At 43.9% G+C, this 27989-nt stretch overlaps 1 protein-coding gene across 1 annotated transcript; it reads right to left on the reverse strand.

The window, feature by feature from the left end:
- Nucleotides 1–27597, reverse strand: APOBEC4 (apolipoprotein B mRNA editing enzyme catalytic polypeptide like 4). Its single transcript, XM_029618913.1, has 2 exons — nucleotides 27454–27597; nucleotides 1–2077 (listed from the first exon to the last, which is right to left on the reverse strand). Exon 2 carries the CDS (start codon nucleotides 2023–2025, stop codon nucleotides 934–936), a length of 1092 nt encoding a protein of 363 aa, XP_029474773.1. The 5' UTR covers nucleotides 2026–2077; nucleotides 27454–27597; the 3' UTR covers nucleotides 1–933.
- Between the last annotated feature and the right edge of the window lie 392 nt (nucleotides 27598–27989).

Below are 27989 nucleotides of genomic sequence, written 5' to 3' on the forward strand. Positions count from 1 at the left end.
CGAGGGTGCGCCTGGCACTGCCGCACTCTTTCTAACGCGGCATAACTGTATCGACCTGATAGAAAGCTAGGTGCTAAGTAAAACCCTTATAAGGAGGGAAAAGGAGTAATCTGTATCAAGGATCAGGGATTCAACCGGATGATGAAATTCCCTGTTTTATGGAAGCGAACAGAAGTAAGCACAGCTGAAGCCTGAGGAGATTGCTCTGGCTTTTATTGTAGTAATGTTCACTGCTCAAAACAGAGACAGAGCTGTTAAACCCACTGCTTCCTGTGGAAGAGCAATCTATTCAATCAATTTCTTTTTGTAAAAAAGTTTGGGAACCACACCATCTGAGTATGTCAGAAATTACTGAAAATCCATTGAAGGATAGGATTTGCCTTTACAGTGAGTGGGTTCCACCCATGGTCCATTATACCATCTTATTGACCACAGAAGTTAACAACCCAAAAACCAGTCAGGACATCCTCCTGAATAACCAGCTATACAAGTACAAATACAAATATATTTATTTCTATATGAGAGTTGTAGTAGCCATACTGATCCTGTTTTAACAAATCTTCTGTACTTTGGACAAGTTCCTGGAAGAGAAGTCCATGAACAATTACTAATCAGGCGGACCTGGGAAGAACCACCCTGGAAAAAGCCACCAAGCAATGGATCTATTCTTTGAGATCTGCTGTGTGCTTGTGACATAGATTGGCCACTGTTGGAGACAAGATGCTGGGCTCGATATGGCACTTCTTATGCTCTTAAGTGCAGACTTTTGGTAGCCATATTGGTTTAGTATTAAGTTGTCCAGCATTATCTTTGGATAAGCCTTAAGTTGTTCTAATAAAAATATCACACCCTTCAATGAGTTTAGTTTCCTGATATTCTCCTAGTTAAATATTCTAGCTTTATGCAATATATTATGCATGTATTGAGTACATATTATTTTTTTGACAACTTGGGATTCTGTTTCTTCTTCCTGTCTCTTTTATCATTATTTACAAACTGCTTTGTAATTTGCATTGTCTGCACAACTTTTCCTTTAGGAAGAATTATATTCATTTCCTTTTGTAACTCATCCGGCATTTTGAGATGCCTCACAATATTCTTTGGTCTTAAGTTTGGTTGCCAGTATTGTCCATACCTGGGTATAAACATATTAAGGGAAGGGACTGGAGGACCCGATGCAATCACTGGTGGCAATCTACTGTTCACTCCTTGAGAATATTGCTGGGAAATGTTTTTATCCATATTGTGATCTGGGAAAATTTGACAGGGCTTTTGGATTGGATGACTTATTAAGGGAAAGATGTCTACAAAATAAGGTGTAATTCCTGTTATGGCCTGTATTTGTTGTGCGTTGTATCTGTCAAGTAATGCTCTTGCAGGCATAATTGGTTGATACAAGGTTGTCTCTGGAATACTGTTCACAAAGCTGTAGAGAAGGACATGCCAGAAACCTCCACTGAGAGGATTTATCGTCACTCGCGGCCACAAGCTGGCAAGACTCCGCAAAGCCTCACAGTTCCAGACAGCAACAGGAAATTCATCCGTCGTATGGTATAGCTGAGAGAAATAGATGTCAAGCCTGATGCTTGGGTACCTCCCTAAGAAATCATAGATTTTGCTGATGCAACAGTGACCAAATTCATTGCAAGGACTATAATTTGAATAAAGAGTTAGATAACCAATGTTATCAAAATGGCATACCAGGGAGTCCAGATAGCCTCCCACATCAAACAGCATTGATTCAGGATGGAGGTCAAACGCAACACAGTTTGTAGCATGGCCCTTTTGTATTGCTGTTCCTGAGAAAGTCTTCACTTCATAAAATAGTAGGTGTTCCGTATGAGCCGGTATCGGGCCATAGGGGAATCCAAAAGCTTTGAAAAATTCTACATAGGAGACCCGTGCCCCTTCGCCTGTTTTTATGTGATAGGGGCACTTTGAACAGCTTTGGTTGGTTGTCAGCCAGTAATAAGGTTTCACCACGGTTCCCTGTGTCCCCAAGTATTCTTGGAATATATTTTCCATTTATACTTTAAAATATGCTATCATCTTCAATCTTTTATGTTTAAACAAAATCCTGGAAGAAAAAAAAAAGAAAATATATGCAATTAATACTCTGCATGTTATGCATACTGTATATATCTGGTTGCTAAAGATGATAAGAACAAAAGAAAATCTTATTTTGCCTTTTTCATTTTTTTATGTATTCTAAAATGATGCTGACTTCAGATTTAGCAAAATTTAATTTCTGGATTGTTTTTTCCTTTTTGACTGCTTGTGCACTGCATGTGAACTGGGACTACATACATCAAGGAACTCTATAGAAATAATAAGTAGTTAACCTTACTGGTGTTTTGGTTAGCAGTGTTTCAGGTCTACTTGCCTGCAAAATGCAAAAGTAGTGCAATCTTTGACATTATATCACAATCGTTTTCTCAAATAGGATTTCTGGAATAATTTCTGCTTATTTTTCTTTTGCCATCACAAATCAGCCACCAAAAGTGCTTCAGTGAAGGAGAGGACATTAAACAGAACATCAGCAAATCATTTATGGCTTCAACGGCTCTCAGGAATATCAAAGCAAAGCATGAGAGCTCCATGATTTCATAAGAATGATTAAACAGAATTCACATATTTTTTATGAATATATGTTCAATTATCATCACAGATTAACTTAATGGTATTGATTCAATGTTATTTTAATTGGTTGATCAAAAAATGTCAATGCCATTAATGGGATGCTACATTTCACATTAATGCATGTTACACAGAAAAATACACATGTATGATTTGGACACATGGTAACAAAAAAAAAAAGGGATTGAATTAGTACAATCTTGAAACTTGTAATCAGCAGCATCTATCATCAAGGCTTCAGGTTTACTACACCTTAGTGATGTCATATATATGTTAATGAAGACACATTAATACAGGGTGACTGCATGTCTCCAAGTCATAAGGAGGAAGGCAGTCCAGACTTTTCAGCAGTACTCAGGGCTTCCCTTTCATCCTGCTATGCCAGTCCAGACAGGTGGGTTTACATTCCCTTACTAGCAGATGAAGGCAGAGTGCACAATTTTCTCAGTGATTCATCACTACCCAGTATTCTCTGCTCCACCAGATAGCAAGACAACTGGTGGTACAGCAGGATTTTTGTTCAGACTGGAGGGATTTAGGAATTTTCGAAGTACAGGCACGGCCAGCACATTCACTAGGCCAAACTAGGCGGTCGCCTAGGGCGCCAACATTAGGGGGCGGCAAAAAGCAGCCATGTGGGAGACTCGGTGGGCTGCAAGTGGAGCCCATTACGTTTGCGGCTGAAAGAAACAGATACTCAGCAGGCTGCGAGCAGAGCCCATCCTAATCGCAGTTGAAGATTTATGTCAGCAGGGTCGTGGGCAGAGCCCATCCCATCCATGACAGAAGAGAAGGAAAGGGACCTAGGAATGGCTGAAGACAGCTGAGGAGAGCTGGGGGCAGAACCCATACGCCTGCTGAAGGATGAAGGAGAGACCAAGAAAACCTGTGAGCCAGAGAGAGACTGGATGTATGTGTTTGTGAGGGAACTCTGCATGTGTGTGAGTGTGTGTGTGTGTGTGCGCGCGTGTGTGTGTGTGTAAGAGCCTGTGTGAGGATGAGAGTGCATCATGTGTGTGTGTGAGAAAGGGAGCCTGTGTAAGGGTATCTGTGCCAGAGAGAAAGGGAGCCTGTGTGAAAGGATGTGTGTGTGCAAGAGACAGACTGTCTGTATGAGGGGATGTATAAGAAAGAGACAGAAGGAAGGTGTATGTGTGTAAGAGAGAGAGGGAGCTTCTATGAGAGAATGTGTTTGTGAGTGAGAGGGATTGTGTGTGTACTAGAGAGCAATTGTGTTAGTGAGAGAGAAGGGAGGGAACCTATGTGAGGGTGCATGTGTGAATGAGACAAGGAACCTAAGACAGTAACTTTTAAACAGGTGCATGGGCGAAAATGTGCCCTCACTTGTCGGCCCACACCCAGGGACATGGCCGTTTTATAACATATGCACAAATATGGACACATTATAAAATGGACTGACTTGTGCACAATTTTAAGTGGACACGTGCTTATGCATGCAAATGCCGCTTCTACCGCATAAGTGGGGGGATTTTAGTAGACATGCACCCCGACGCCATTTCCAGTTTTCACAGTTCATTCCCAGTTCGCCCAGGTAAGGGATAGGACTTACAAACCCCCCTAGTTTAAAAGCCTCCCTTTTTCCCCTGTTAGCCCCTATATTTAAAACCCCGCTGATCTGCCTATATCTTTTTGTACTTACACGCCATCCATACCAGAAGTAAAGGTATGCGGTAGGGGACGCTGGCGTGCACCTGTGTGCATAAGTATTTACGTGTAAATTTCAAGGTGAAATCCATTAATGCCCATGCCCCCACCTCTTTTTGGGAACTTTTCATTTGGGGACCTTTTAAAATCCACCTGGCGTGTACCGGCCCAACATATTTGCATATCTCCTGGATTTGGTACATGCGGGCTTTTAAAATTCACCTTAAAGTGTGTGTGTGAGAGGGGGGGCCTGTCTGAGCGAATGAGGTTGTGTATATGTGAGGGAGAGAGAATATGAGCGCGAGAGATCATATATGTGTGTGTGAGTGCGTGTGTGGGACAGCCTGTGTGAGTTTGTGTGTGAGAGAGAGAGTGAGGGAGGAGGAATAGCCTAGTGGTTAGAATAGCCTAGTGGTTAGAGCAGTGGACTATGAACCACGAGACCAGGGTTCGAGTCCTGCTGTCACTCCTTGTGACCTTGGGCAAGTCACTTTACCCTCCATTGCCTCAGGTACAAAAACTTAGATTGTAAGCCCTCTGGGGATAGAGAAATACCTACAGTACCTGAATGTAAACCGATGTGATATCTCAATTGAGAGTGAATGTCGGTATATAAAAATAATAAATAAATAAATAAATATAATTATGTGTGTCTATATGAGAGAGAAAAGAGAAATTTTGTGCGTAACAACCCCTGCTCCCTACCCCATCACCTAATCCATGACAATTTCAGGGCATCTGGAAATCAAAAGCTCCCAGGGATGGTGAGTGGTTCATTTTATATCCTTGTTAATTTTAATCATTGGGTATTAATATTTTCAATTTTTGTTTTGGAGTTGGAACATTTTATTTTTATTTTATGAGTTTTTAATTATTGGATGCTATTCTATTTGTCTGCTATTTTGAAATATTCATTTTCCTAGTATGGTTTTACTATTATTGATTTTATGTATTTATGTATTTATTTATTTATGAATTTTTTATATACCGACATCCGTTTGTACATCGTATCGGTTTATAAATAACTTGGAACTCTTAGGCAAAGCCTTTACATGGAACAGTAAATTCAAAACTATATAGTAACAAGGAACAGAAAACTATAACAATATGAACAAGGAACAGTTTGAAGCAAGTAATAGAAAACTTGATAGATCAGGTAGGGAGAAGCAAGGCTACTGGAGCAAAGGCATAGGGAGAAAATGAAGATTAAGATAAGAGAAAGCATGTTATATACATAAGGTTAAGGAAGGATTAGATCGAGAGTTAACAGCAAATAATAGAAACAAAATCAGTAGCAAGAGTTTCAGGAATTCATCAAAGGCATTAATGTAATGGCAAATAGTACAAGGTTGTTCAGTAAGACGGAAAAGAAGTAAAGACGAGAGGGTACAAGAATAGGAGGGAGTGAGATCATGAGGGGAGAGACAGAAGATGTAATGAGAAATAATGAGAAAATTCAGTGACTAAATTACACAAGATTCAGATATTCGTCTCAGTGTGGGGAGAGTTGGACGGGTAGGCCTGTAGGAACAGCCATGTTTTTACTTTTTTTTAAATTTAGGTGTGGATGTCTCGGTGCGTAAATCTGGAGGGAGGGAGTTCCAGAGGGTAGGGCCAGCTAGGGAGAAAGCTCTGTTCATTGTGGAGATAAGTCTGGTGGATTTGATTGAGGGAGTACGGAGTGTTCCTTGGAGAGCGGGGCGAGTGGGTCTTGTGGAGGTGCGAGGGAGGAGAGGAGGGCTGATCCAGTGGAGGTTTTCATTATTAATGCTTTTATGGATGAGGGATAGTGCTTTGAAAAGGATTCGTGATTGAATTGGAAGCCAATGAAGTTCAATAAGATTAGGGGTAATGTGGTCTCTTTTTTTAGAGTTTGATAGAATATGTGCTGTAGTGTTCTGTAGGAGTTGCAAGGGTTTGATGTATGTGGAGGGGAGGCCAAGGAGGAGAGCATTACAGTAGTTGATTTTGGAGAAAATAATCGACTGAAGTACTGTGCGAAAATCGGAGAAGTGCAGAAGGGGTTTGAGTTTTTTAATTGTTTGTAGCTTGAAATAGCAGTCGCTTAAGATGGATTTAATAAAGGATTTGAGGGTGAGCTGGTTGTCAATAAGAACACCCAGGTTGCGGGTATGCGAGGGGAAGGTGGAAGATGAGTAAGAGGGGGGGGGATAGAGGGAGATGGACGTTTGGTGGAGAGAATGAGGAGTTCAGTTTTTTGAGGGTTGTGGGCAAGGTGCATGTCTGTGAGAAGTTGATTGATGGCGGTAAGGCATGATTCCCAGTTTTGGAGAGCGGTTTGGAGGGAGTGAGAAAAGAGGAAAAGAATTTGCACGTCATCTGCATAGATGAAGTGTTTGATACCGAGGTTGGTAAGGAGGGTGGTGAGGGGAAGCATGTAAATGTTGAACAGGGTGGAGGAAAGTGAGGAGCCCTGAGGAACGCCCTGATGAAGACTAATGGGTTCGGATTCGTTGTTGTCAGCGAGGACAGTAAAGTGACGATTTTGTAGATAAGATTTAATCCAGGAGAGCGCGGTTCCAGAAATACCAATACTGCTGAGGATGTTGATAAGGATGGTGTGGTCGACAGTGTCAAAGGCTGCAGAGATGTCCAACATAGCGAGCAGGTATGAGCTACCAGTATCAATTCCTTTGATTATGGTGTCAGTAAGGAAAAAAAGTAAGGTTTCAGTACTCAGATGCTTCCGGAAACCATATTGTGTTGAGGGAAGAATGTTGTGTTGTTTGAGGTAGTCAGAAAGGCGAGAGTTGACTAGTTTCTCAAGGATTTTCACTAAGAGGGGGAGATTGGAGATAGGTCTGAAATTTGACAGGGTGGAGGGATCAAGGTTAGGTTTTTTGAGGATGGGTTTAACCACCGCTTGTTTGAGTATATTGGGGACCATACCTTGTTCCAAGGAGCAGTTGCAAATGATAGAAAGAGGCTTGGCAATTGCTTTGGGAATAGACAGAAGTAGTTTGGACGGTATGGTTTCAGAGGGGTGGGAGGAGGACCTCATTTTTCTTAAAATGTTTTCTATTTCCAGGGAGGAGGATGAGTCAAACGTTGACAGGGTAGAAGAGAAACTGAAGGTGGGAAGAGTCACGTTGTTGGTGTTAAAAGAGAACTGTGCGGTGAGGGAGGAGACTTTATTTTTAAAGAAGTGTGCTAGTTCGTTGCAGTGAATCTTTGACGTGGGTGTTTGAGGTTGCATAGGGGAGGAGTTGGTGAGGTCGGTAATGATGGCAAAGAGGGCCTTGGGATTGTATTGGAAACCATGTATCTTTCTGGCATAATAATCTCGTTTGGTAAGAAGGATGGTTTTCTGTAGTCATGCATGAGTTGATAGTAAGCAGTTTTGGTTGCTGGGGAGGGGTGTTTGCGGCAGCGCCTTTCTGCGGTTCTAAGGCAGGTTTTGAGGTTCTTGAGTTCAGGTGTAAACCAGGGTTTTTTACTTGGGTGGGCCAGCTTAATGGTTTTTGTGGCAACAGGGCAGAGTATGTTTGCAATGTTAAGGGTGAGGTCATCCCAGGTGGAAAAGGCGTTGTCAGGTGATGAGAGGTCAAGTTGGTTAGAGATGTCTGAGCATGCTTGAGTGAGGGTGTCTAAGGTGCAAGCTTTGAGGTATTTGAAGGATAGTGGCTGGGTAGGAGGGGCAGGGGTAGGTTGTGGTAATGTGAGGGTGGTTTGTATAATGGAGTGATCAGACCAAGATACCACAAGACATGAAGGGGAGTTGATGGTTTTAATGGGGGAACTGGTAAAAATGAGATCAAGGGTATGGCTGGATTTGTGGGTGGGGGAGTGTATGATTTGTGTAAATCCCATTGCTTTGAGGGAAGAGATGAAAGCTTTGCATGCTGGGGATTGTGGGGAGGAATCAACGTGAAGGTTAAAATCACCAAGGAGAATCGTGGGTAGGTCAGGAGAGAGAGTGTCGGCAAATAATTCAATAAGAGAAGAGGAGTCTTTCTCTAGTAGATCAGGGGGGGTGTAGATGAGACAGATTTGGAGAACTTTTGATTTAAAAAAGCCAATTTCGTACTGGTTGGGGAGATTGCATTTTTGGGAAATGAGCTTAAGTTCCTTTTTTGCAGCAAGCAGTAAGCCGCCTCCTCTTTTCTTTTTGTGGGGTATCGAGAAAAAATCATATATATCGGTGGGGAGCTGATTAATAAGAGGAGTGTCATGGGGTTTAAGCCAAGTTTCAGTTACGGAAATACAAATATTTTTTGTATTTCTTCAGTTTATTGTTTGATATTGTATGAAGAATGGCAATGTTTCTGTTTTCCCATTGTTGCATTGCATCCAGAGTCTAGTGTCATGGTTTCCACTTTACTTTTTGTCTGCACATTTTTAATTTTTACCTTTGGTCTCTTTATTCTGTTTTTGATGAGGTTTTGCCTGTGTTCTGCATGTGTGATCAACTTGAGGTATTCTGCTAGCATGTAGTTTCTGTGTAGGGCTCTAGAGCAGCTGGGCTTGTTCTGTTTTCTAGTAGGAGGTCTATTGGTGTTTTTGGGCCTGATGTAATATTTACAGTGTTGCATTTTCATAAGTAAGGTTGTTACTGTTTGAGTGCTGGTACTTAGTGCTGTTTTGGTATGGGAAGTTTACTATATTTGAATTGTAATTCACTTTACTCATGGCTTTGAGTACCAAGCCTACACCCAACACGCATTACAAAAGGTCTAATGCCGCATAGGTTCTAAGTGGCTTTTTTGCCTTTTAGCAGGGTTTTCTGCTTGACATACAACAGTATAGTATACATATATGCATTGCGTAAGTGATACTCTAATCTCAGAAAACTGTACTTTGAATTTTTTTTCATGTAAAATCTATTATTATAAATGCATAGTTTTTTCATGTGAGTTTGGGCCAGGGGGAGGGGAGGTTGGGGCTGGAACTGGTGGGGGGTGCAAGGCAGAAGGTTTGCCTAGGGTGCTAATACCCTTGCACCAGCCCTGGGTTCAGACAATTGCTTTCAGCCAGAGTAGAGAGCCCTTGGAGGCTCCCCGTTCTAGAAGGGACTTGGTAGAGCTAATGGGGGAGGTTCTCTTTCTTTTGGCACTTATAAAAGATGAAAAGAAATCGATTGTGTCTCAAGATTTGGAAGAGGACCCTTTTTTCTCCTCCCCCCCTCCCTGCTCCACTCCTGGACCAAAAAGTTTAAAAAAGAAGAGTCAGTTAGTGACTTGAACTGGAGCTTTGCTAAAGCAGAGAGGTGGTGCATCTAGCCTGTTTCTGTCTGGATTGAGTAAATGCCTGGGCGGCTGGATTTCTTTACCACATATCAGTAGCAGTTTACATGGGCGCATAGGATGAGCAGACTGCAGCCGACATGTGGGGCCTGTGACTTCCTCGGGGCTGCCTTGTGCTGCCTGTATAAAGAATGAGGAAGTCTCCGGAGAGTGTACTGTAGCCTTGGGACAGTAATCAGGTGCCTATATTATTATGGGGAAGGAATGTCTCTCAGTGTTGCACTCAGAACAGAGATCAGGGGAAGCTTCCGAGCTAGTGGGTTTGACAGAAAAGTCTGCCATTTTAAGCCCTCTCCCTGCGGCCACTTCTGATTCTCATTAGTGTGTTTCTGAACTCCCCCAGGATTTTGGGAATCTCCTGGTACTGGCTCCTTAGGGAGATCATCTTTTTCAATTTCTTCAGACAGGGACATGCATTTTTCTGAGGAATTCCTTCCTGAATTTGTTAGATTCCTACATCAGACCTTCAGTGTCATTAAAAAGCTTGGGAATACAGGACAACCATCTCCTCCCTTGGGTACCTTCTCTAGGATGCAGCCTGCGAATCAAGTGGCCAGTAAGAGCCCCAAGTTGATTTTGAAGTTTCAGTTCAGTGATCCTGAAGAGGCACAGGAGTTCCCCAAGGACCAGCTGGATTCGGCCAGCTATACTTTTCTGGAAGAAGGCATCCAATAAAGAAGATGATTATACTATCTGTCTTTTTCTTAAAAAGATATACCGGCCCTCATTGACCAAGTTGTGTTTTCACTTAGGATTGTGGATCCCAAAGATGAGGAATCTCCAGATTGGGACCCTCTTATCAAAGGTGTTCATAAGCTGACTAAGGCATTCTCTCATCTTTCTGAGATGGAAAAAAAGGTACTTTCAGAATAGGAGGCTCCAGTCAGTGGCGCCAAAGGAGTAAAGAATATGGTCAAGTTGTATCCTGTTCCACAGGCGCTGGTTCAGGCAAAGAAAGATTTTGAAAAGAAGTTTGCTGAGGAAGCAAAAACTCATAATACAAATTTTTTTCAGCTACATTCGAAGAAAAAAGCTTGAGAGAGTCTGTTGGACCATTGATGATCAAGTAGTAAAAGGGGCATGTAGGGATGACAAAGCCATAGCAGAGTGGCTAATGAATTCTTTGCTTCAGTCTTCACTAAGACAGATGTAAGAAAGATATCTATCACAACCAACAAACCCACACTTACTGTACTCCAGTGTACCGAATCGTTTCTCAACAACTCCAAACCAAAAGAGGTATCACCAGTATATACTGTCTCATTAATCATGCAAAAAACCAAATATATGTAGGCCCCTTACTAACAGAGTCTGTATTGTGTAACAGATCCTATTTTCGTATAGGGTCACCTTACTTTAATTTAAATCAACGATAGTCCATTTTTTTGAAAATTTTTCATTATAATAAAACCTGAATGTCACACATTCTGAACGAGAGGACACAGATACTCATCTACTCCTTGGTAGTAGTGCACCCGACACAGCTGTGTTTCGGACGGAACCCGTCCTGCTTCAGGGGGTGTCCTTCGAAGTCTGTTTCTTTGAGAGCGTCATAGGGAAGCCTTGTCGATCCTTGGTAACATCTTTTCTTAATGATCCATGGCAGCCCCGTTGGACTGCGTCTCTTTTTTTTGAAATGGCGACCGCCTCCAGCGGAAGTTAAATACCCTAAAACCGGAAGTCAATTGAAACGGAAACATCCAGTCGTCTATCACGTCCGTGTGTGACGACACGGGCAGTCCACAGAACTCACTGCATACGGCAGTACGATCTTCCAAGCTCCTCCCCCCAGGCGAGGCTAAGGTGAACATTGGAAAAATATTAAACAAGATAGTCCCGTCTAGCGGCAACCTCTACATTCTGTGCATATCTACAACAACACCACTGTGTGGGCAGTTCACTCGTTTTGCCATTCATCAAATCTGGGTATGGGTATGGGTCATCGTGGGCCAATGGTTAGCTATTAGTAACCCTACAGGCAACCATGCGCGATCTCCTTTTAGAAAGCGGTCCACCGTTCACTAAGTCAGCTGACTAAATCAGCGAGTACCAGTTCACTCTCTCGTTGAGACCTGTCGGATCAACTGTATTTAAATAAAAAATCCAAAATTGTTCCCGCATGTTCAAACGGGATTGCACATCACCCCCCCGTGGGTCCAAACGCACTTGTTCCAAGATCAACCACCTTAAATCCGTGAAGTCATGTTGGTGGCTAATACAGTGTGATACTATCGGCGCAGCTACTTTCTTTGTTCTGATGCAGCTTCGATGTTCAATGAGGCGGGTTCTTATCTTCCGTTTCGTGCGACCGATGTATACTAATTTACACGGACATTGAATTGCATAGATTACTCGCTCAGATTCACAACTCGTGGAATCATTAAGCTTCAAAATTCTTTCCGAGTTGGGAAAGCGCCATTGATTCCCTGACAGGGCTAGGGCGCACATATCACAATGCCCACACTCTTGTAATCCATCAGCTGATCTTGATCCGGTCGTAGATGTCACCGTGGATTTAACCACCATGTCCCTAATGTTCTGTCCCCTGAAGAAGGCAAACCTCGGTTCCATTTGGAAGGTGGGCTGTAGGGTCAAAACATGCCAATGTGTCTTAATTATATCGACTACCCTACCTACTTGTTTGGAATATTGCAAAGTACATGTGGTTTTCTGAGAGAAGGGACGTTGCTGATATTGTAAAAGGAGCTCCCGGTTGGCATAGAGTGCCCTTTTGTATGCCTTCTTAATGATAGATTTTGGATATCCTCTAGTATGGAACCTGTTCATTAGATCTGCCGCTTGTACACGGAATTCTCGGACTGAGGAACAGATCCTTCGCAATCTCAAAAATTGAGAAATGGGCAAGCCATTTTTTAATCCCAAAGGATGAACACTCGAATATTTCAGGTAGTTGACCCGGTCAGACTCCTTCCTAAACAAGGTGGTACTAATTCCACTTTCGTTCCGTTGCACCAAAATGTCCAAAAACGCAATAGAATTGCGATCGAAATGCGCTGTGAACTTTAGATTATTGTTGGCTGCATTTAACCAAGTCACCTTTTCCAATGTTCACCTTAGCCTCGCCTGGGGGGAGGAGCTTGGAAGATCGTACTGCCGTATGCAGTGAGTTCTGTGGACTGCCCGTGTCGTCACACACGGACGTGATAGACGACTGGATGTTTCCGTTTCAATTGACTTCCGGTTTTAGGGTATTTAACTTCCGCTGGAGGCGGTCGCCATTTCAAAAAAAAGAGACGCAGTCCAACGGGGCTGCCATGGATCATTAAGAAAAGATGTTACCAAGGATCGACAAGGCTTCCCTATGACGCTCTCAAAGAAACAGACTTCGAAGGACACCCCCTGAAGCAGGACGGGTTCCGTCCGAAACACAGCTGTGTCGGGTGCACTACTACCAAGGAGTAGATGAGTATCTGTGTCCTCTCGTTCAGAATGTGTGACATTCAGGTTTTATTATAATGAAAAATTTTCAAAAAAATGGACTATCGTTGATTTAAATTAAAGTAAGGTGACCCTATACGAAAATAGGATCTGTTACACAATACAGACTCTGTTAGTAAGGGGCCTACATATATTTGGTTTTTTGCATGATTAATGAGACAGTATAGAAAGATATCTATGCCAGAAATTATATTCAGAGGTGATTATTCTGCAGAACTGAAGAAAATCTCAGTGAACCTGGAAGATGTACTAGAGAAAATTGACAAACTAAAGAGTAGCAAGTCACCTGAACCAGATGTGCTGAAAAAAAATGAAAAATGAAATTGCAGACCTGGTATTAGTAATTTGTAAACTTTCATTAAAATCGTCTATGATACCTGAAGATTGGAGGGTTGCTAATGTATTGTAATATCAATTTTTAAAAAGGGCTCAAGGGGTGATCCAGGAAACTATAGACCAGTGAGTCTGACATCTGTGCCAGGCAAAATGGTAGAAACTATCATAAAGAACAAAATTGCTGAACATGTACAATAAATAGGCATAGTTTAATAGGACAAAGCCAACATGGATTTAGCCTTACCAATCTATTACATTTTTTTGAAGGCATAAATAAACATGTGGATAAAGGTGAGCCAGTTGATTATAGTGGATCTGGATTTCCAGAAAGCATTTGACAAAGTCCCTCATGAAAGAGGAAATTAAAAAGTCATGGGATGGGGGCAGTGTCCTGTTGTGGATTGGGAATTTGTTAAAAGACAGAAAACAGAGAGTAGGGCTAAATGGTAAATTTTCCCAATGGAGAAAGGTGAATAGTAGAGTTATTGAGTGCTGGCAGTTAGTGTTATTTTGATAATAGAAAGTTTATTACATTGTAATTCTGTTTTCTTGTGGATCTCTGAGGATCATGCCCATGTCCAAGATGCATTACAGTAGGCCTAATACCATATGAGTTCCAAATGCCTCTTGCTTTTTCGCAGGGTTTTCTGGTTGGCACCACAGCAGTGCATGTAAATATAATTTATTTATTTATTTACAAACTTTTCTATACCGTCGCTAAGCTATGTACCATCGCAACGGTTTACAAATAGGCACAAATAATGTATATATAGGTGGGTATCGTACATTCTAACAAGTGCCAACTAAAAACGGTTACAATATCATTAATAAAGATACATTTTTGGGTAGTGATGGATTAGTTCTGGGAAGGTTTATTGAGGTACTTTATTTCGGTCTATTTCTCTACTGTACTATGTATTTATAATATTGTGGTGCCATTTATTCTGGCTGCGTTTTTCTGTATTTTTCGTTCTCTCTCTCCCTCTCTAACCCACTGTCTCTTTTGGAAAGGCTTGCTTAAAGAGCCATGTCTTTAAGGTTTTTTTAAAGGTTTTGATGTCACTCTGTAATCTTAGTTCAGTGGGCATTGTGTTCCATAGAAAGGGCCCAGCCAGTGATAAAGCCCTTTCTCTTACTTGGGTTAGTTTTGCTGATTTTACTGTAGGGATTGTTAGAAGTGCCTTGTTAGCCGAATGAAGGTTCCTTTGCGGTACATGGACTCTTAGAGCTGTATTTAGCCAGTCAGCTTCTTTATCATATATTAGTTTGTGTATTGTGCATAAGGCTTTGTACTTGATCCTGTATTCAATTGGTAGCCAATGTAGTTGTGCTAAAGTTTCAGTTATATGGTCCCTTCTTTTTTTTCCTGTTAAAATTCTGGCTGCTGGATACTAATCTCAGGAGAAGGCTGCTTAGTCCATCAACAGATTGGAGACCAGAGCAATAAGTTTGGCCCTTTATCAGTTTCTTCCCTTGATTCAGGGAAAAGCAGTCAGGTTGCTCTCTGACAATGCGACAGCCATGGCATACATGGACAAGCAGAGTGGCACCCATAGACTGATGGTCTCAGAAGAGAAAGACCTCCTGTTTCCTTGGACAGAGAAAAATCTTCTACTCTTGTCCGCAGCCCATATTGTAGGCCAAGAGAATGTTCAAGCCGATTTTCTAAGCGGACATCTTCTGGATCCCAATGAATGGGAGCTCAGTTATGATGCCTTTCAGCAGATCATGCTTTGGTGGGATCTGCCTCACATGGATCTGATAGCAACTCACAAGAATGCCAAAGTGTGTCGCTTTTTCAGCAGGTAGAGAGAGTTTGGAACTGAAGTGATAAACATCTTCATACAACCCTTGCTGAAAATGGAATTACTATATGTGTTCCGCCTTGGCTGCTGATCAGCCATATCATGCTAAGAATAGAAATGAAGAGGATTCCCATGATGCTGATGGCCCTGGATTGGCCGAGGAAGCCGTGGTATGTGGATCTCATATGGCTGCAGATAGACCGACCTCTTCAACTCCCAGCAGCTCGGCTGGTTCAGAGACCAATCTCCATGGATAATCTAGCTCCACATTATCTTACGGATAGAATCTTGAAATATCATGACTGAGAAAGTAAGGGTTAATCTCCTTCTGTAGTTTACTCTCTTTTGAAAGTTTGTAAGTCTTCCACTTCCTTGGTCTATGTTAGTGACTGGTGTATTTTTTAATCTTTCTGTAAGGAAGAAATTATTTCTCCTTGCCAGACAGATATCCCTTCTTTTTTAGCTTTGCTCCACAATGGTCTGGATAAGGGCTCAGTTTTAAATTCCTTAAAAGTCCAAGTGGCCACCATCTCTTGTTTCAGGGGTAGAGTTGAAGGAATCTCAGTTGTTACTCATTCAGATGCAGTCTGTTTTATTAAGGTGTGAAGAGGCTTTGTCCACATTTTTGGCCAATGGTGCCCCTGTGGGATTTCAATTATGGTACTGAAGGCTCTTATGGCATCTCAATTTGAACCTCTGAAACATTGCTCGATTAAGGACTTATCCTTGAAGACGGTTTTTCTTGTAGCTATCTGTTCTTCCAAGTGTATTTTGGAAATTCAGTCTTTTTGCTGTAGAAACTCGTTTTTGGTCTCTGCTTCAGGTTTGGTATCCCTTCGGATTATACCTTCTTTCTTTCCTAAGGTCACGTCAGTTTTTTCACCTCAACCAAGCTATTTCTTTATCATTTCTTTCTAAGGAAGACTATCAGGGCAACATTAAGTTGCTGAGATTGCTGGATGTTCACCGAGTTCTCCTGAGATATCTGAAGGTCACCAATCCTTTCCACAGAACAGATAGGCTGTTTGTTCTGTTTGGAAGACTGCGCAAAGGTGAAGCAGTTTCTAAAGCTACTCTGGCACAGTGGATAAAGGAAACAAGTTCTTCAAAGGGCATCAGGTTCCATTCAAACTCATTCTTCTTCTTGGGCAGAAGCAGTCGCATTTGCACTGGTGGATATCTGTAAGGCAGCGACATGATCATCACTGCATTGAACCAAATGGCTAAAGAGGATGCAGTCTTTGGGGTTGGTATTCTCAAAGCAGCCCTTACTTCCTTCCCCCCGGATTTGTTGGGCTTTGATACTTTCCACCTGTCTGGAATGGTGTAGCAAGATGAAATGGAAGGAGAAATGTTCTTATCTGTTAATTTTCTTTCCATGAATCCTGCTACACCAGTTCAGGGCCCTCCTGGGAAATTGGACCACAAAAGGAGAGAAAGGCGATGATTCAGATTCTTATCTCGTACATTTTTGCTGCATTATATATTTCCTCATTGGCATGGTTCTTTTTGTCTTCTATTTTATCTGTTCTTGTTAGAGTTTAGGATCAGGGGATCTTCTCATTCGATTTTGAAGTGTTGACATTCTTAATTTTTTTTTATCATGTTAATGTATTTGATTAGTGCTTTTGATTGCTGGGTTTCTCTGTGCTACACCGTTTCTATTTAGTGGCAATGAAGTCACTGAGAAAACTGTGTACTCTGCCTCCATCTGCTGGTAGGGGACATAAACCCACTTGCCTGGATTGGTGTAGCAGAATTAATGGAAAGAAAACTAACAGGTAAGAACATTTCCCCATTTCTTACTTGAAGTAGCACTTGCAAACCAGGATAGACTCCCATTCTTATCATATCCTGGTCAGAGAGTGTTATGATTGTTTGCTATATTATTGGATTAGAACTTCAGCAATAGGTAAATTTCATTATGTCAGGATGGGCAGAGCTTGAACTGCAAACCTAGAAGGCAAAGGCCTGCTCCAGTGTTAAAGCTGCCTTCTGAGACACCTCCTAAGCTAGGCCTGGCTTTACCAGCCTTGGCTCAAACTTCATCCAGCTGCCACCAGCCTTTTTCTAATGTACCATTAGTTAGTTACCAGACATATATTAGTCTAGAACCAGTTACTAAAGGAACCAGATGTTTCCATTAACTCAAGAATAATAAACCACTGTGGAACACCTGATCATTCAAATACCCTTTATTTGCAGCCCTTGATAATTTATACTGTAATATCTATAGCATTTTTTATGAGTATGGGGCATTCATATCTGCAGCAATATGGCATTGTTGCGGCCCCAACCGCCTCTCCCACGATCGGGGTCGTGGCCACTTACCTCCGCTCCGGACTGCGGAAGAAAATGCCGGGTTCCTGGCCTGTTAGGCCGCATGGCTGCGGTGTCTCCATGTGGGAGATGCCGCCGAGCCCTTCTCTGACTCCGCCCCCCCGCATTGCTATGCACGCGCGTGAGAACGGGGCATTTAAAGGTCCAGCACCCAGAAGTGCTGGACAGCCCCCTGGATGATGTCAGACGCCGGCAGAGTATATACGGCCGGTGTCTGACTCAGGAACTTCGCCTTGCAATGAGGTCCCTCCTTGGAGAGTCTAGTTGCCGTCCTGTTCCTGGTTCCTGCTGGCCTCGTCGTCCTGGCTCCTGGTTCCTGGTGTTCCTGTGCCTGTTCCAGCCCCAGCTGCAGCTGTTCCTTCGTCTGCTGATCTCCTGGTTCCTGACTCCGGTGTGCTCCTGACGTTCCCTGTTCACCACCTGCCTTGACCTTTGGATCTGCTTCTCATCTCGTCTGCTCCCACCTCGTAAGTCCCAGCCGTCCAGATCCCTACGGGCTCCTCCTGGGGGGATCTAGGATCTCCAGGGTGAAGCCCTCTCTGATTCCCCTGCCTGAGATCGCCTAAGTCCCAGCGGTCCAGATCCCTACGGGCTCCTCCTGGGGGGATCTAGGATCTCCAGGGTGAAGCCGCCGCCAGCTCTTCAGCTTGATTCCGCCTCCCGGCCTGTCCAATAGAACTTCCTTTTCACTAGGCCGGTCCAAGGGTCCACCTCATCCCGCAACCGCAACAGGCATAGCAAACCTTCATGTCTAAGTTACCCATATAATCATAGTCCCTTGGAAACACTTGTCTTGCTTCATGTTACTGCTTTTTTATGCTAAATTAGCTTTTTAGTTTCTCTGTTAATCTGCAATGAAAATGGATTATTAAACTCAATCTTTCTGCTTCCTGCTCATGAAGTTGTCAGGTATTGGTTGATCATTGTCTAATAATGTCACAAGCAGGGAGAACACAGGTTATGTCTAACAATTTATTTTGGAAAAGCAGCAACTGAGAGGCTAAATAAGTGAGTTTTAACTAGTAAACTGAGCAGATGTGATGTGGAAAGCAAAGGTCGGTCATGCATTCAGTTAGCGACACCAGGATCTTGTTTAAGAGAATTGTACATCATGTTCTGGAGCAATTCAGAGAAACATCTTGTCCAGAGTGAAAACGTCCTTCTGGGCAGCCCAAATTTCTGTGGCATGCATTAAAATTTCTTCAAAGGCCTGACGTAGCTGTTTTTCATATGAACAGTAAAAAAGAATTGGAGAATCTGTTGCTTTCATGCTGCTCCATCTCTGCAGGACTGAGACCTGTTAAAGCACTTGGCTAAGGATACGTGCAGGACATTCTAACCTTGATTCATGAGAGTAAAGTATTCCACGAATATTGATTAATATAGTAACAAATTATAGGTGATATGCAGAAGACAATCTGTACACTTGTCTTCAGGAATCATTGCCAGAAGCAGTACTTTTTATGGATCTAATCCAAGAATTATTCAAATGCGGTAAATGAGCTTCCAACACCACATATGTCTCTTCAAATGTGCATCATGCTCATAGCGATATTCTGGTTTCAGAAACTAATTTAAGTTTTTGTTCAGATCAATAATGGTTTTCATATCATTACTGGGTAAATTGCGTTATCACATAGTATTTACTGTATCAAGAAGTGCTCACATTTTGTACCAATCTCTATAGTGATTCCTTTATGTACTATATGCAGGGCCCCTGGTCTCCTGTGATTCCATGGCTAAGGCAAAATTTGGCCCTTGCCACAGAATCACAAGAGAAGAGGAGCTTGGTCCAAGAGGCAGTGGCTGGCCCATGTGCAGGTGTTTACACCCCTTCCCTGCGATGACCAGCTTATAGTAGTAAGAAGAGAGCAGCAGTGCCTTGGCCCAAATCCTTCTCTTCCTGCCACCTGGGTCCCTCCTGTCACAGGTGTGAGCCCTTGGGCTGTGGCAACCTAGCAGGCAAACCTCCTAGGCCCACAAAGACAGCAGGTGGACTCGCTCTTACTAGGACTAGTTCAAGGGCTTCACCTATACCAGGCCCCATTCCCCACAGGTTGAACCCTCGGGTTCCAGAGGGCCGGCAGGGCTTGGGTGAGAGTCCCTTAAGGAGAGGTCAGATGAAGTCGAGTAGCAGGCAGAGGTCAGGGCAGACAGCGAGCGAAAGGTGTCAAGATCCAGGCCGAGGTCAGGGCAGGCAGAGATCAGGCAGTGTCAAAGTTCAAGCTAAGGTCAGGACAGGTAGCAGTCCAGCAAAATAGTTAGAGTCCGAGGTCAGGGTCAGAACCAGAAGTCAGACAGAGAACGACAGACGAGACAAAGACAAGAACAAGCAGGGCAAGGCAGGACAAAGCAACAACAAGAAGGACAAGGCAAAACAAGGAGGCAAGACAAGGCAAAGCAGAGAGATAGCAAGCAACACACACTGCAAGAGCAGGAGAAACTGTTGCTGAAGCAAAGCTTGTAGCATGGCTGGGGGTTTAAATACCTGGGCAGCGTGATGATATCATCACTGAGCCAGCAGACTTGCTTCCCGCCACAGGCCCTTCAAGTATTGGTGTGCTGTGTGCATGCGTGCCTACAGAGGCCTGGAGGAATGGCAGTATGGTGGCATCTTGGCCGCGTCAGCGGTGTTTGGGGGTAAGTGTGGCCTGTCGCAGGACTTCCTGCAGGTGGCCAAAACATTACACCTCCTGGCTCTTTGACCTGCATGGCAATTCAAACCACTAGCCAGACCCTAGATGGCAGAATGAAGAAGATGAGGTTTAAAGCAGTTCCATTCTTCTCCTTCTACTGCCAGCCAATCAGTGTGGGGACGGTGAGGAGGGATAGGTGGTATGTGTGTGTTTGAGAGAGAGAGAGAGAGATTGTGAGGATCATCTGGTCAGTTCTTGCTTCCTGCCAGCAGAGGATCTTGGTGGGCCTCTTGGACTATCTGTCTAATCCTCCCATAAATCCTGCTGGTGGCTATCTTGTTCCTGTTTGGATACACTTATATTCAAGCCCCAACAGTCTGCAGCTTGACAGAGTTTGGTTTATGGTCTTAGATTCCAGTCCTGTTTGGCCCTGCTTTGTGGCCTTACATTGGGTTCTACTGTTGCAACCTTCCCTTCCCGACGGCTTCACTCCGCCTACCTTTCTTTCTTTGCACCTCCTCTCGTTATGGATGGACGCCTGGCTGCTGCGGCGTCTGCCTGCCGTCCTCTCAGGCATCCCCGGACCGGCTTGGGCACTGTCTCCTGCCATGCTCCGCTGGTACCTTAGGGCGCGTGTGCCGCACGGCCCTCACTCTTATTTCCTACTTGGCGCAAACCTCAGGGGCGTCCCCCTGTGATGACATCACGCTGCCCAGATATTTAAAGCCTACGATGTTTGCTAGCCTTTGAGTTAGCAAGGGGGAATCTTACGGATGGGATTCGCTCTCCATACCCAGCTACTCTGCCTCTCCAATTTTCCATTGGACTCTTAACGCTAACGGGGTACCCGCTCCTCGGGGGCCTCACTTGCTTTTCAGGTCGCTATCAGGAAACCGGTACTCGCTCCTCGAGGGCCCATGTTCCCTGACTCGCTGCCTGCTCCTACCTTCTCTTCTGCCTGGAAGAATTTGCTATCTTCAACACCAGTGAGTACTACCATCTTCACCTCAGAGCTGTTCCCTGGAACTAGGTACTCACTCCTCGAGGGCCTGCCTCCATTCCAGCCCTAGAGCCATCTCCTACATGGAACTGCTGTGTGAGTACATTATCTTCAAGCCTCTCAGCTCTCAGAGATCAGGTACTCGCTCCTCGAGGGCCTGCTCTCCCTATCCTGGGGTTCTCCATACTGGGGCTCTGTGCATATTGCACTGTACTCATTATTCTCAGTTCTTTCCACTACAGCACTGCTACCGGAGGCGTCGCTGTTCCAGCGCCTGAGGGATACTAGCCCAGCCGGGCTACTTCTGCTGCTCACTACTGCCACCTCTGGTGGCTTCATCACATTGTCTAATAAAAGATCAATCTCTGTGTGTTTGTGTGTCCTAAGCTGAGCCTGACCTGTGACCCCTCACGGGACTTCCCCCCGTGGGCATGGTCAGCTGCCACAGTGTCCAAGGGTCCACCCAAACCACACTATTTATAACATCTACTCTTGTGCCTATATTTCTTGTCCTAGATTGCTTCATGTTTCCTGTGTTCCTGCAGTGATCCTACAATGCTTTGGTGGGTATCTTCATATCCATTTCTGCCTTGTGTTTCCTGTTGTCCAGGTCTTGCCAGCCACCAGCACTTGAGGGCTCAACCAAAGGGGACGATGACCATTATAGAAGAAGACAGCCTGTTCCTGCTTCAGTTATGACCTGTCAGCCTCATCATGTCTGTGCAGACTATTCCTGACTTTGGAAATCACACCCTTGGCAGACTACACCATCACAGAGTGACAGAAAGACAGGTGGTTCGGCAGGTGTAAGACAGGAGATAAAAGAGGGCAGGGGACATGAGAGGTAGAGGATTAGCCTTAACTGAGTGTCAGAAAAAGAGGGGATTGGAACCAAGTTTTGCATGTAAATGTGTGTGAGAGAGGATCCCATATTCCTCTTGCACTGACGGACCTTCACTAGCTTCCGATTATTTGATATGTCCAGTTTAAAGTTGTTTTTATTTTGTTATGTTTTCCTTGTCCATAAGCTCATTGGAAGAGACAAACCAGCATGGGCTAATTTGATGCTACAGATATATAACCCTGATAGAATGCTGAGATCCTTTAAACAAGGTTTGTTAGATATTCCATTGATGCAAAATGTAAGACTGTCTGAAACCCGCAAGTGAACTTTTTCAGTAGCCAGCCCAACTTTGTGGAACTTGTTGCCTGTAGCCTTACATTTGGTGACCTGCACTAAGGAATTCAAGAAGCTGCTGAAAACCTACTTATTGAAGTTAGCATTTAATGATGACTGAGCTGTGGGAATATTTTGTCTTATACTGCATCTCCTTCTGTTCTCAAACTGGATATGTGATATGTCTGCCCCTGCTTATTTCAGCCTATGTTTTATCTTTTATTGATTTTATTCTATTTTATTATCTTATGTCATTCATGTTTGTTTGTTTTTTTAACATCCTGTATTTTATTTTATGTTCTTTGTTTGGTTATTATTTGTACGCTGCTTAGGGATGTGTATAAGCATTAAGCAGCTTATATGACATTTTAAATAAATAAATAAATCTGCATTAGGTGGAAAGGAAATCCTCTCTCCTCTCTCTCCCCCCCACCCCCCTTTCCCACATCCAGGTCCTCCTTCTCTTTCCATCCTTCCTCCCTTCTCAATCTTACTTCCTTTTCCATCCTTTCCATGGTCTCAGATCCCCCTCGCTTCTGTCTCCAATCCTCCTTCGCCCTCTTATCTTCAATCCCTCTTACCAGGACTGATGCTTTCACTAGGATAACTAGGCAGTCGCCTAAAGTGCCAAACCTGAGGGGGGGGGGGGGAATCCTGCCAGAGTCCATCCCACCAGGGCCAGCAGCAGATCCCATACCACTGGCAGCTGAAGAAGGGGAAGCCTGGGGTAGCCGATGGCTGAAACAGGAGGAGGCCTGGCCTTAGGAGGGCAGAGAGAGGAAAATGAATGCTGGAGAGATGGGAAGAGCGAGAGAAAGAGTGTGCCAGTGGGTTGGGTTAGCAAGAGTGCATGCCGAGGAAGTAGAGGTGAAGAAAGTGTGTAAAAAACAAAAGCAAGAAGGTGCTGAGTGGGTAGGGATGGAGAGAAAGAAAGAAAGAAGGTGCTGAGCAGTTGACCAGGGTAGAGAGAGAGCTGAGTAAATGAGGGTGGGATGGGGAGGCAAAGGATGCGGGTGCTGCAGAAAGAGGGCAAGATGTTTGACACGATGCCATCGTGCTAGGCATGTGGGCAGGGAGAGAGAACGGATGCTGGGCACTACGGGCAGCAGTAAAGAAGGCGGTTGCTGGGCAGAGGCTGAAAGAAGAGATTGGGGTGGGGGTGGGGGCTGTTCCAGAAGCAACCTCGCCAAAGACGGGAGCACTGTGCTGTGGAGCTGCCACCAATAGGTAATTCAGGGTTCACCTAGGCTGCCTAATGCCCCTTGCACCAGCCCTGCTTCTTGCCCTTTCATCCAATCCTTCCCCTCATCTCAGATCTGATCTCTGATTCAATCCCTGCACCTCCAGCTCTCGCCTTCCTCCCTTCTCCTCCCCTAGCTTGAAGATCCCATCCCCATGCCAATTCCCTTTTCTTCCTTCCATGCACCAGTTATTAAGATCTCTTTTCGCCCCTCCCAAAAAACTGAAACAAAAACAAAATAAATTACCCAGACAAATAAGAAAGGTCAGAAAATGACTTTATTTTTATAAAGAAAATAAAATGTACATTATTTAATATGCAGGATGGAGGTGAATTTTAAACAGTTTAAGAAAGGTTTAAAAACATGGCTTTTTAAGGAGGCACACTCCAATCAATCCTAAAGTCTGTTTTTATGCTCTATTTTACTGTTTTATGCATGAACTGTAGAACTGATATAATTCATTTTATGTTTTTGCCGTTTTATGTATTAACATGCTGACTTTTCTGCTTTAGGTTATAAGGATTTCAGAATAGCGTATTCTAGGAGCAAGGAGGAAGACTGAACAGGTGTTTTGATGTATTTTAGGATCATTTATGAAATGTCACTTTTAGTTTTAATCTTTTAAGTTCTATATTGTTTTATGTTTTACTTGGCTGTTTTACTGTTTATAATATATTTATTGTTGTAAACCGTCGCGATGGAACCCAAGTGACAGTATATAAGATCCAATAAATAAATAAATACATACATAAATAGATAAATGTGTCACCGAATTTCAGAAACTCTGTGGCAGAATTTTCTGTTGCTGCAGAATCTACCCCCGCACTGCTGTAGGATACTGGGGGTTGTGACAATTTTGGTACTGAATGCATACTGTAGATTTCAAATTGTATTTGGAACATGCACATTTCTGCAGGAGCGTGAGTGTTTTAAACTCTGACCCTAGTCGAGCAGCACTGCCCTTTACCTTCCACACTGCATCATCAGACCATAGTTACTACTGCTATAGGTAACAAAGCCTTAAAAAAAGAAAGATGTAATGATGAAGGAGCATTTGGCCTTAACTAACAACAGAGATAAAGCTCCAACATCCCTGGGAAGGCAAACATAAGGACATTTGAAATTATAGCAGTGATGTCTTATTTGAAAAGATATCCTGAGACTAAGGGCAAATTTCAGTGGAATCCATCATTCCCCATGGGAACAGTGACATTTCCAGGTAATAATTCCTCCCAGTATGTCACACTTTCCTGAGGCACATCCTGGTGAATTGTCTTTTCATGTTTGCTACAACTGCATACCCGAATCCTGGTTGAGAGAGATCTCAGTGACAGAGGCAAAGAAAGCCTATTCCAGATGACTCCTAATGTAGAATGTGTAAAATCTATTTCCTAGCAAGAGTCTTGTGTACTGAGGTTTAGTTTCTCTTCTGAGAAATCAGAACCCTGGCTCCTGTCATTCTTCAGCAGAGCAGGGCCCTGTATTATCATGGGGCTTATAAAACTATTTGCTCATCCTTCACCCCAGGTCAAGAGGGTATAAAACACAATCCCCTCTAGTAATACGCATTGTTAATGACATTCTGAAGGGTGCTCAGTCCTTTTATACTGGGTCTTAGCAGATTTAACAGTAACAAGTACTGTCCCTTTCCATTTCATGAAGTTGCCATAATCTTGGGAAACTTTTAATGCTTCCCCTTCGGGAGGGTCATTTTCAAAAGCATGGGGTAATCTGCACAGAATGGCAGTTACTACCCTTAACAGAAGGGATGAAGGTAACCTGCGTGGAGTGGCAATTACTACCTTTAACAGAAGGGATGAAGGTAACCTGCATGGAGCAGCAATTACTACCTTTAACATAATGCATGGGGGTAACCTGCGTGGAGTGGCAATTACTACCTTTAACAGAAGGGATGACGGTAACCTGCATGGAGCGGCAATTACTACCTTTAACAGAAGGGATGAAGGTAACCTGCGTGGAGTGGCAATTACTACCTTTAACAGAAGGGATGAAGGTAACCTGCATGGAGCGGCAATTACTACCTTTAACATAATTCATGGGGGTAACCTGCGTGGAGCAGCAATTACTACCTTTAACAGAAGGGATAAAGGTAACCTGCGTGGAGCAGCAATTACTACCTTTAACATAATGCATGGGGGTAACCTGTGTGGAGCGGCAATTACTACCTTTAACATAATGCATGGGGGTAACCTGTGTGGAGCGGCAATTACTACCTTTAACATAATGCATGAGGGTAACCTGCATGGAGCGGCAATTACTACCTTTAACAGAAGGCATGGAGGTAACCTGCGTGGAGCAGCAATTACTAGGGATGTGAATCGTTTTTGAACGATTAAAATTATCGTCAGATAATTTTAAAATCGTCCAAAATCGTTAGAGTGCACGATACAATACAAATGCCCCCGATTTATCGTCAGGGGCATTTGTATTGTATCGTTAAATAGGGCGCGGGAAAACCGGCACACCAAAACAACCCTAAAACCCACCCCAAACCTTTAAAACAAATCCCCCACCCTCCCGAACCCCCCCCAAATGTTTTAAATTACCTGGGGTCCAGTGGGGGGGGGGGGGGGGGGTCCCGTAGCGATCTCCAGCTCTCTGGCCACGGCTGCGTTGAGAAATGGCGCCGGTGGCCCTTTGCCCTTATCTTGTGACAGGGCAAAGGTAGCGCCGGCGCCATTTTGGTTCCTGGCTCCCGACGTCACGCGTGCAGGAGATCGCTTCCGGACCCCCGCTGGACCCCTAGGGACTTTTGGCCAGCTTGGGGGGGCCTCCTGACCCCCACAAGACTTGCCAAAAGTCCAGCGGGGGTCCAGGAGCGACCTCCTGCACGCGGGCCATATTGCCAATATTCAAAATGGCGCTGGCACTACCTTTGCCCTCACTATGTCATACGGGCATAGGGGTAACCTGCATGGAGTGGCAATTACTACCTTTAACAGAAGGGATGAAAGTAACCTGCATGGAGCGGCAATTACTACCTTTAACAGAAGGGATGGGGGTAACCTGCATGGAGTGGCAATTACTACCTTTAACATAATGCATGGGGGTAACCTGCATGGAACGGCAATTACTACCTTTAACAGAAGGCATGGGGGTAACCTGCATGGAGTGGCAATTACTACCTTTAACAGAAGGGATGGGGGTAACCTGCATGGAGTGGCAATTACTACCTTTAACATAATGCATGGGGGTAACCTGCATGGAGCGGCAATTACTACCTTTAACAGAAGGCAAGGGGGTAACCTGCATGGAGCAGCACATGACACCTTTAACATAAGGCATGGGGATAAACCTCACAAAGTGGCAGTTACTACCACAAGCAACTCGCTGGGCAGACTGGATGGACCATTTGGTCTTTATCTGTCATCATTACTATGTTACTCTGAAAATGAAAAGAGTGAGCGTGAGAATGAGCATGAGAGAGTGTGAGTGTGAACCTGTGCGGGTGTCAGAGTGTGTATGTAGGAGAAGAGAAGGTTTATGCGCACACCCCTGCTCCATGCTCCACTCCCCCGCTAATCCACAACGAGCTCTGGGTGACAGTAAATCCAAAGTTCACCTTCCTTCCTTGCCCCACCAACCCACTTATGCTAAGGTCACAGTGTTCTGGTATTTCGATACTTTTCTAAATCGCCACTGACCAAAGAAGGTTTGAGCACACATCTAAAAAAAAATGTCAGCCACCGGCACCATCACATTTCACCTCTATAACTTCTGAATGTCAAAATCTGTTCTCGATTCCCTCTTCTCAGCTGCAAATTACAGAACGAGCACAAAGTACAGTACAGAATGTGCTTCCTTCTGGTTTACAAAATCTGCATGCAAGCTGCTAATCCCCAAAGGTTAAAAAAAAAAAAAAATACAATTACCGTCACTAATGAGTGCCCCTCACTCTGGAGCCAGCGGATGAGCTTCTGTGCCTCCCGATGCCACTTATTTATTTATTTTTATTTTTTTTTGCACTTAGTAAATCCAGCAGAGCCTATTGGAGCAATGAAAGCTCTCCCTCCTCCTTTCTGTGGCTGGGGTGGAAAAGGATTTACACAGAGGAGTGGCGATCGCAGGCAGGGCCCCAGGCAGCGCCATGGCAATAGCTGGAAAACAGCGCTAGGAGACAGCAATACAAACAGGCGAGTCAGTGCCATGTGCATTCCGGACGGGCCGTGCTGCTGATTGAATGCTTGCACCGATCCCCATCCTGCCGATCCTTCTAGCTATACTGTACAGGGTATGCAGAAAGTAACCTTTACAAAACGTACGCTGCAATCCACAAGAGACTCTTCTGCCTTTAGCTTCTGAGCTTCTTGGTGGTGCCTGTCACTGAGAAATAACCCTAGATAGGAGGATTAGTAAACGCACTTCTCCTGTAAGATCTTAAACTAGGGACAGCAGAAGTTAGAACTTA

Source organism: Rhinatrema bivittatum, chromosome 10 (genome assembly GCF_901001135.1).
Source record: "Rhinatrema bivittatum chromosome 10, aRhiBiv1.1, whole genome shotgun sequence".
Classification (NCBI taxonomy): Eukaryota; Metazoa; Chordata; class Amphibia; order Gymnophiona; family Rhinatrematidae; genus Rhinatrema; species Rhinatrema bivittatum.

Excerpts from the sequence above, each read along its gene's own strand:
- APOBEC4 (XM_029618913.1), bottom strand. The coding sequence starts at position 2,025 with ATGGAAAATATATTCCAAGAATACTTGGGGACACAGGGAACCGTGGTG.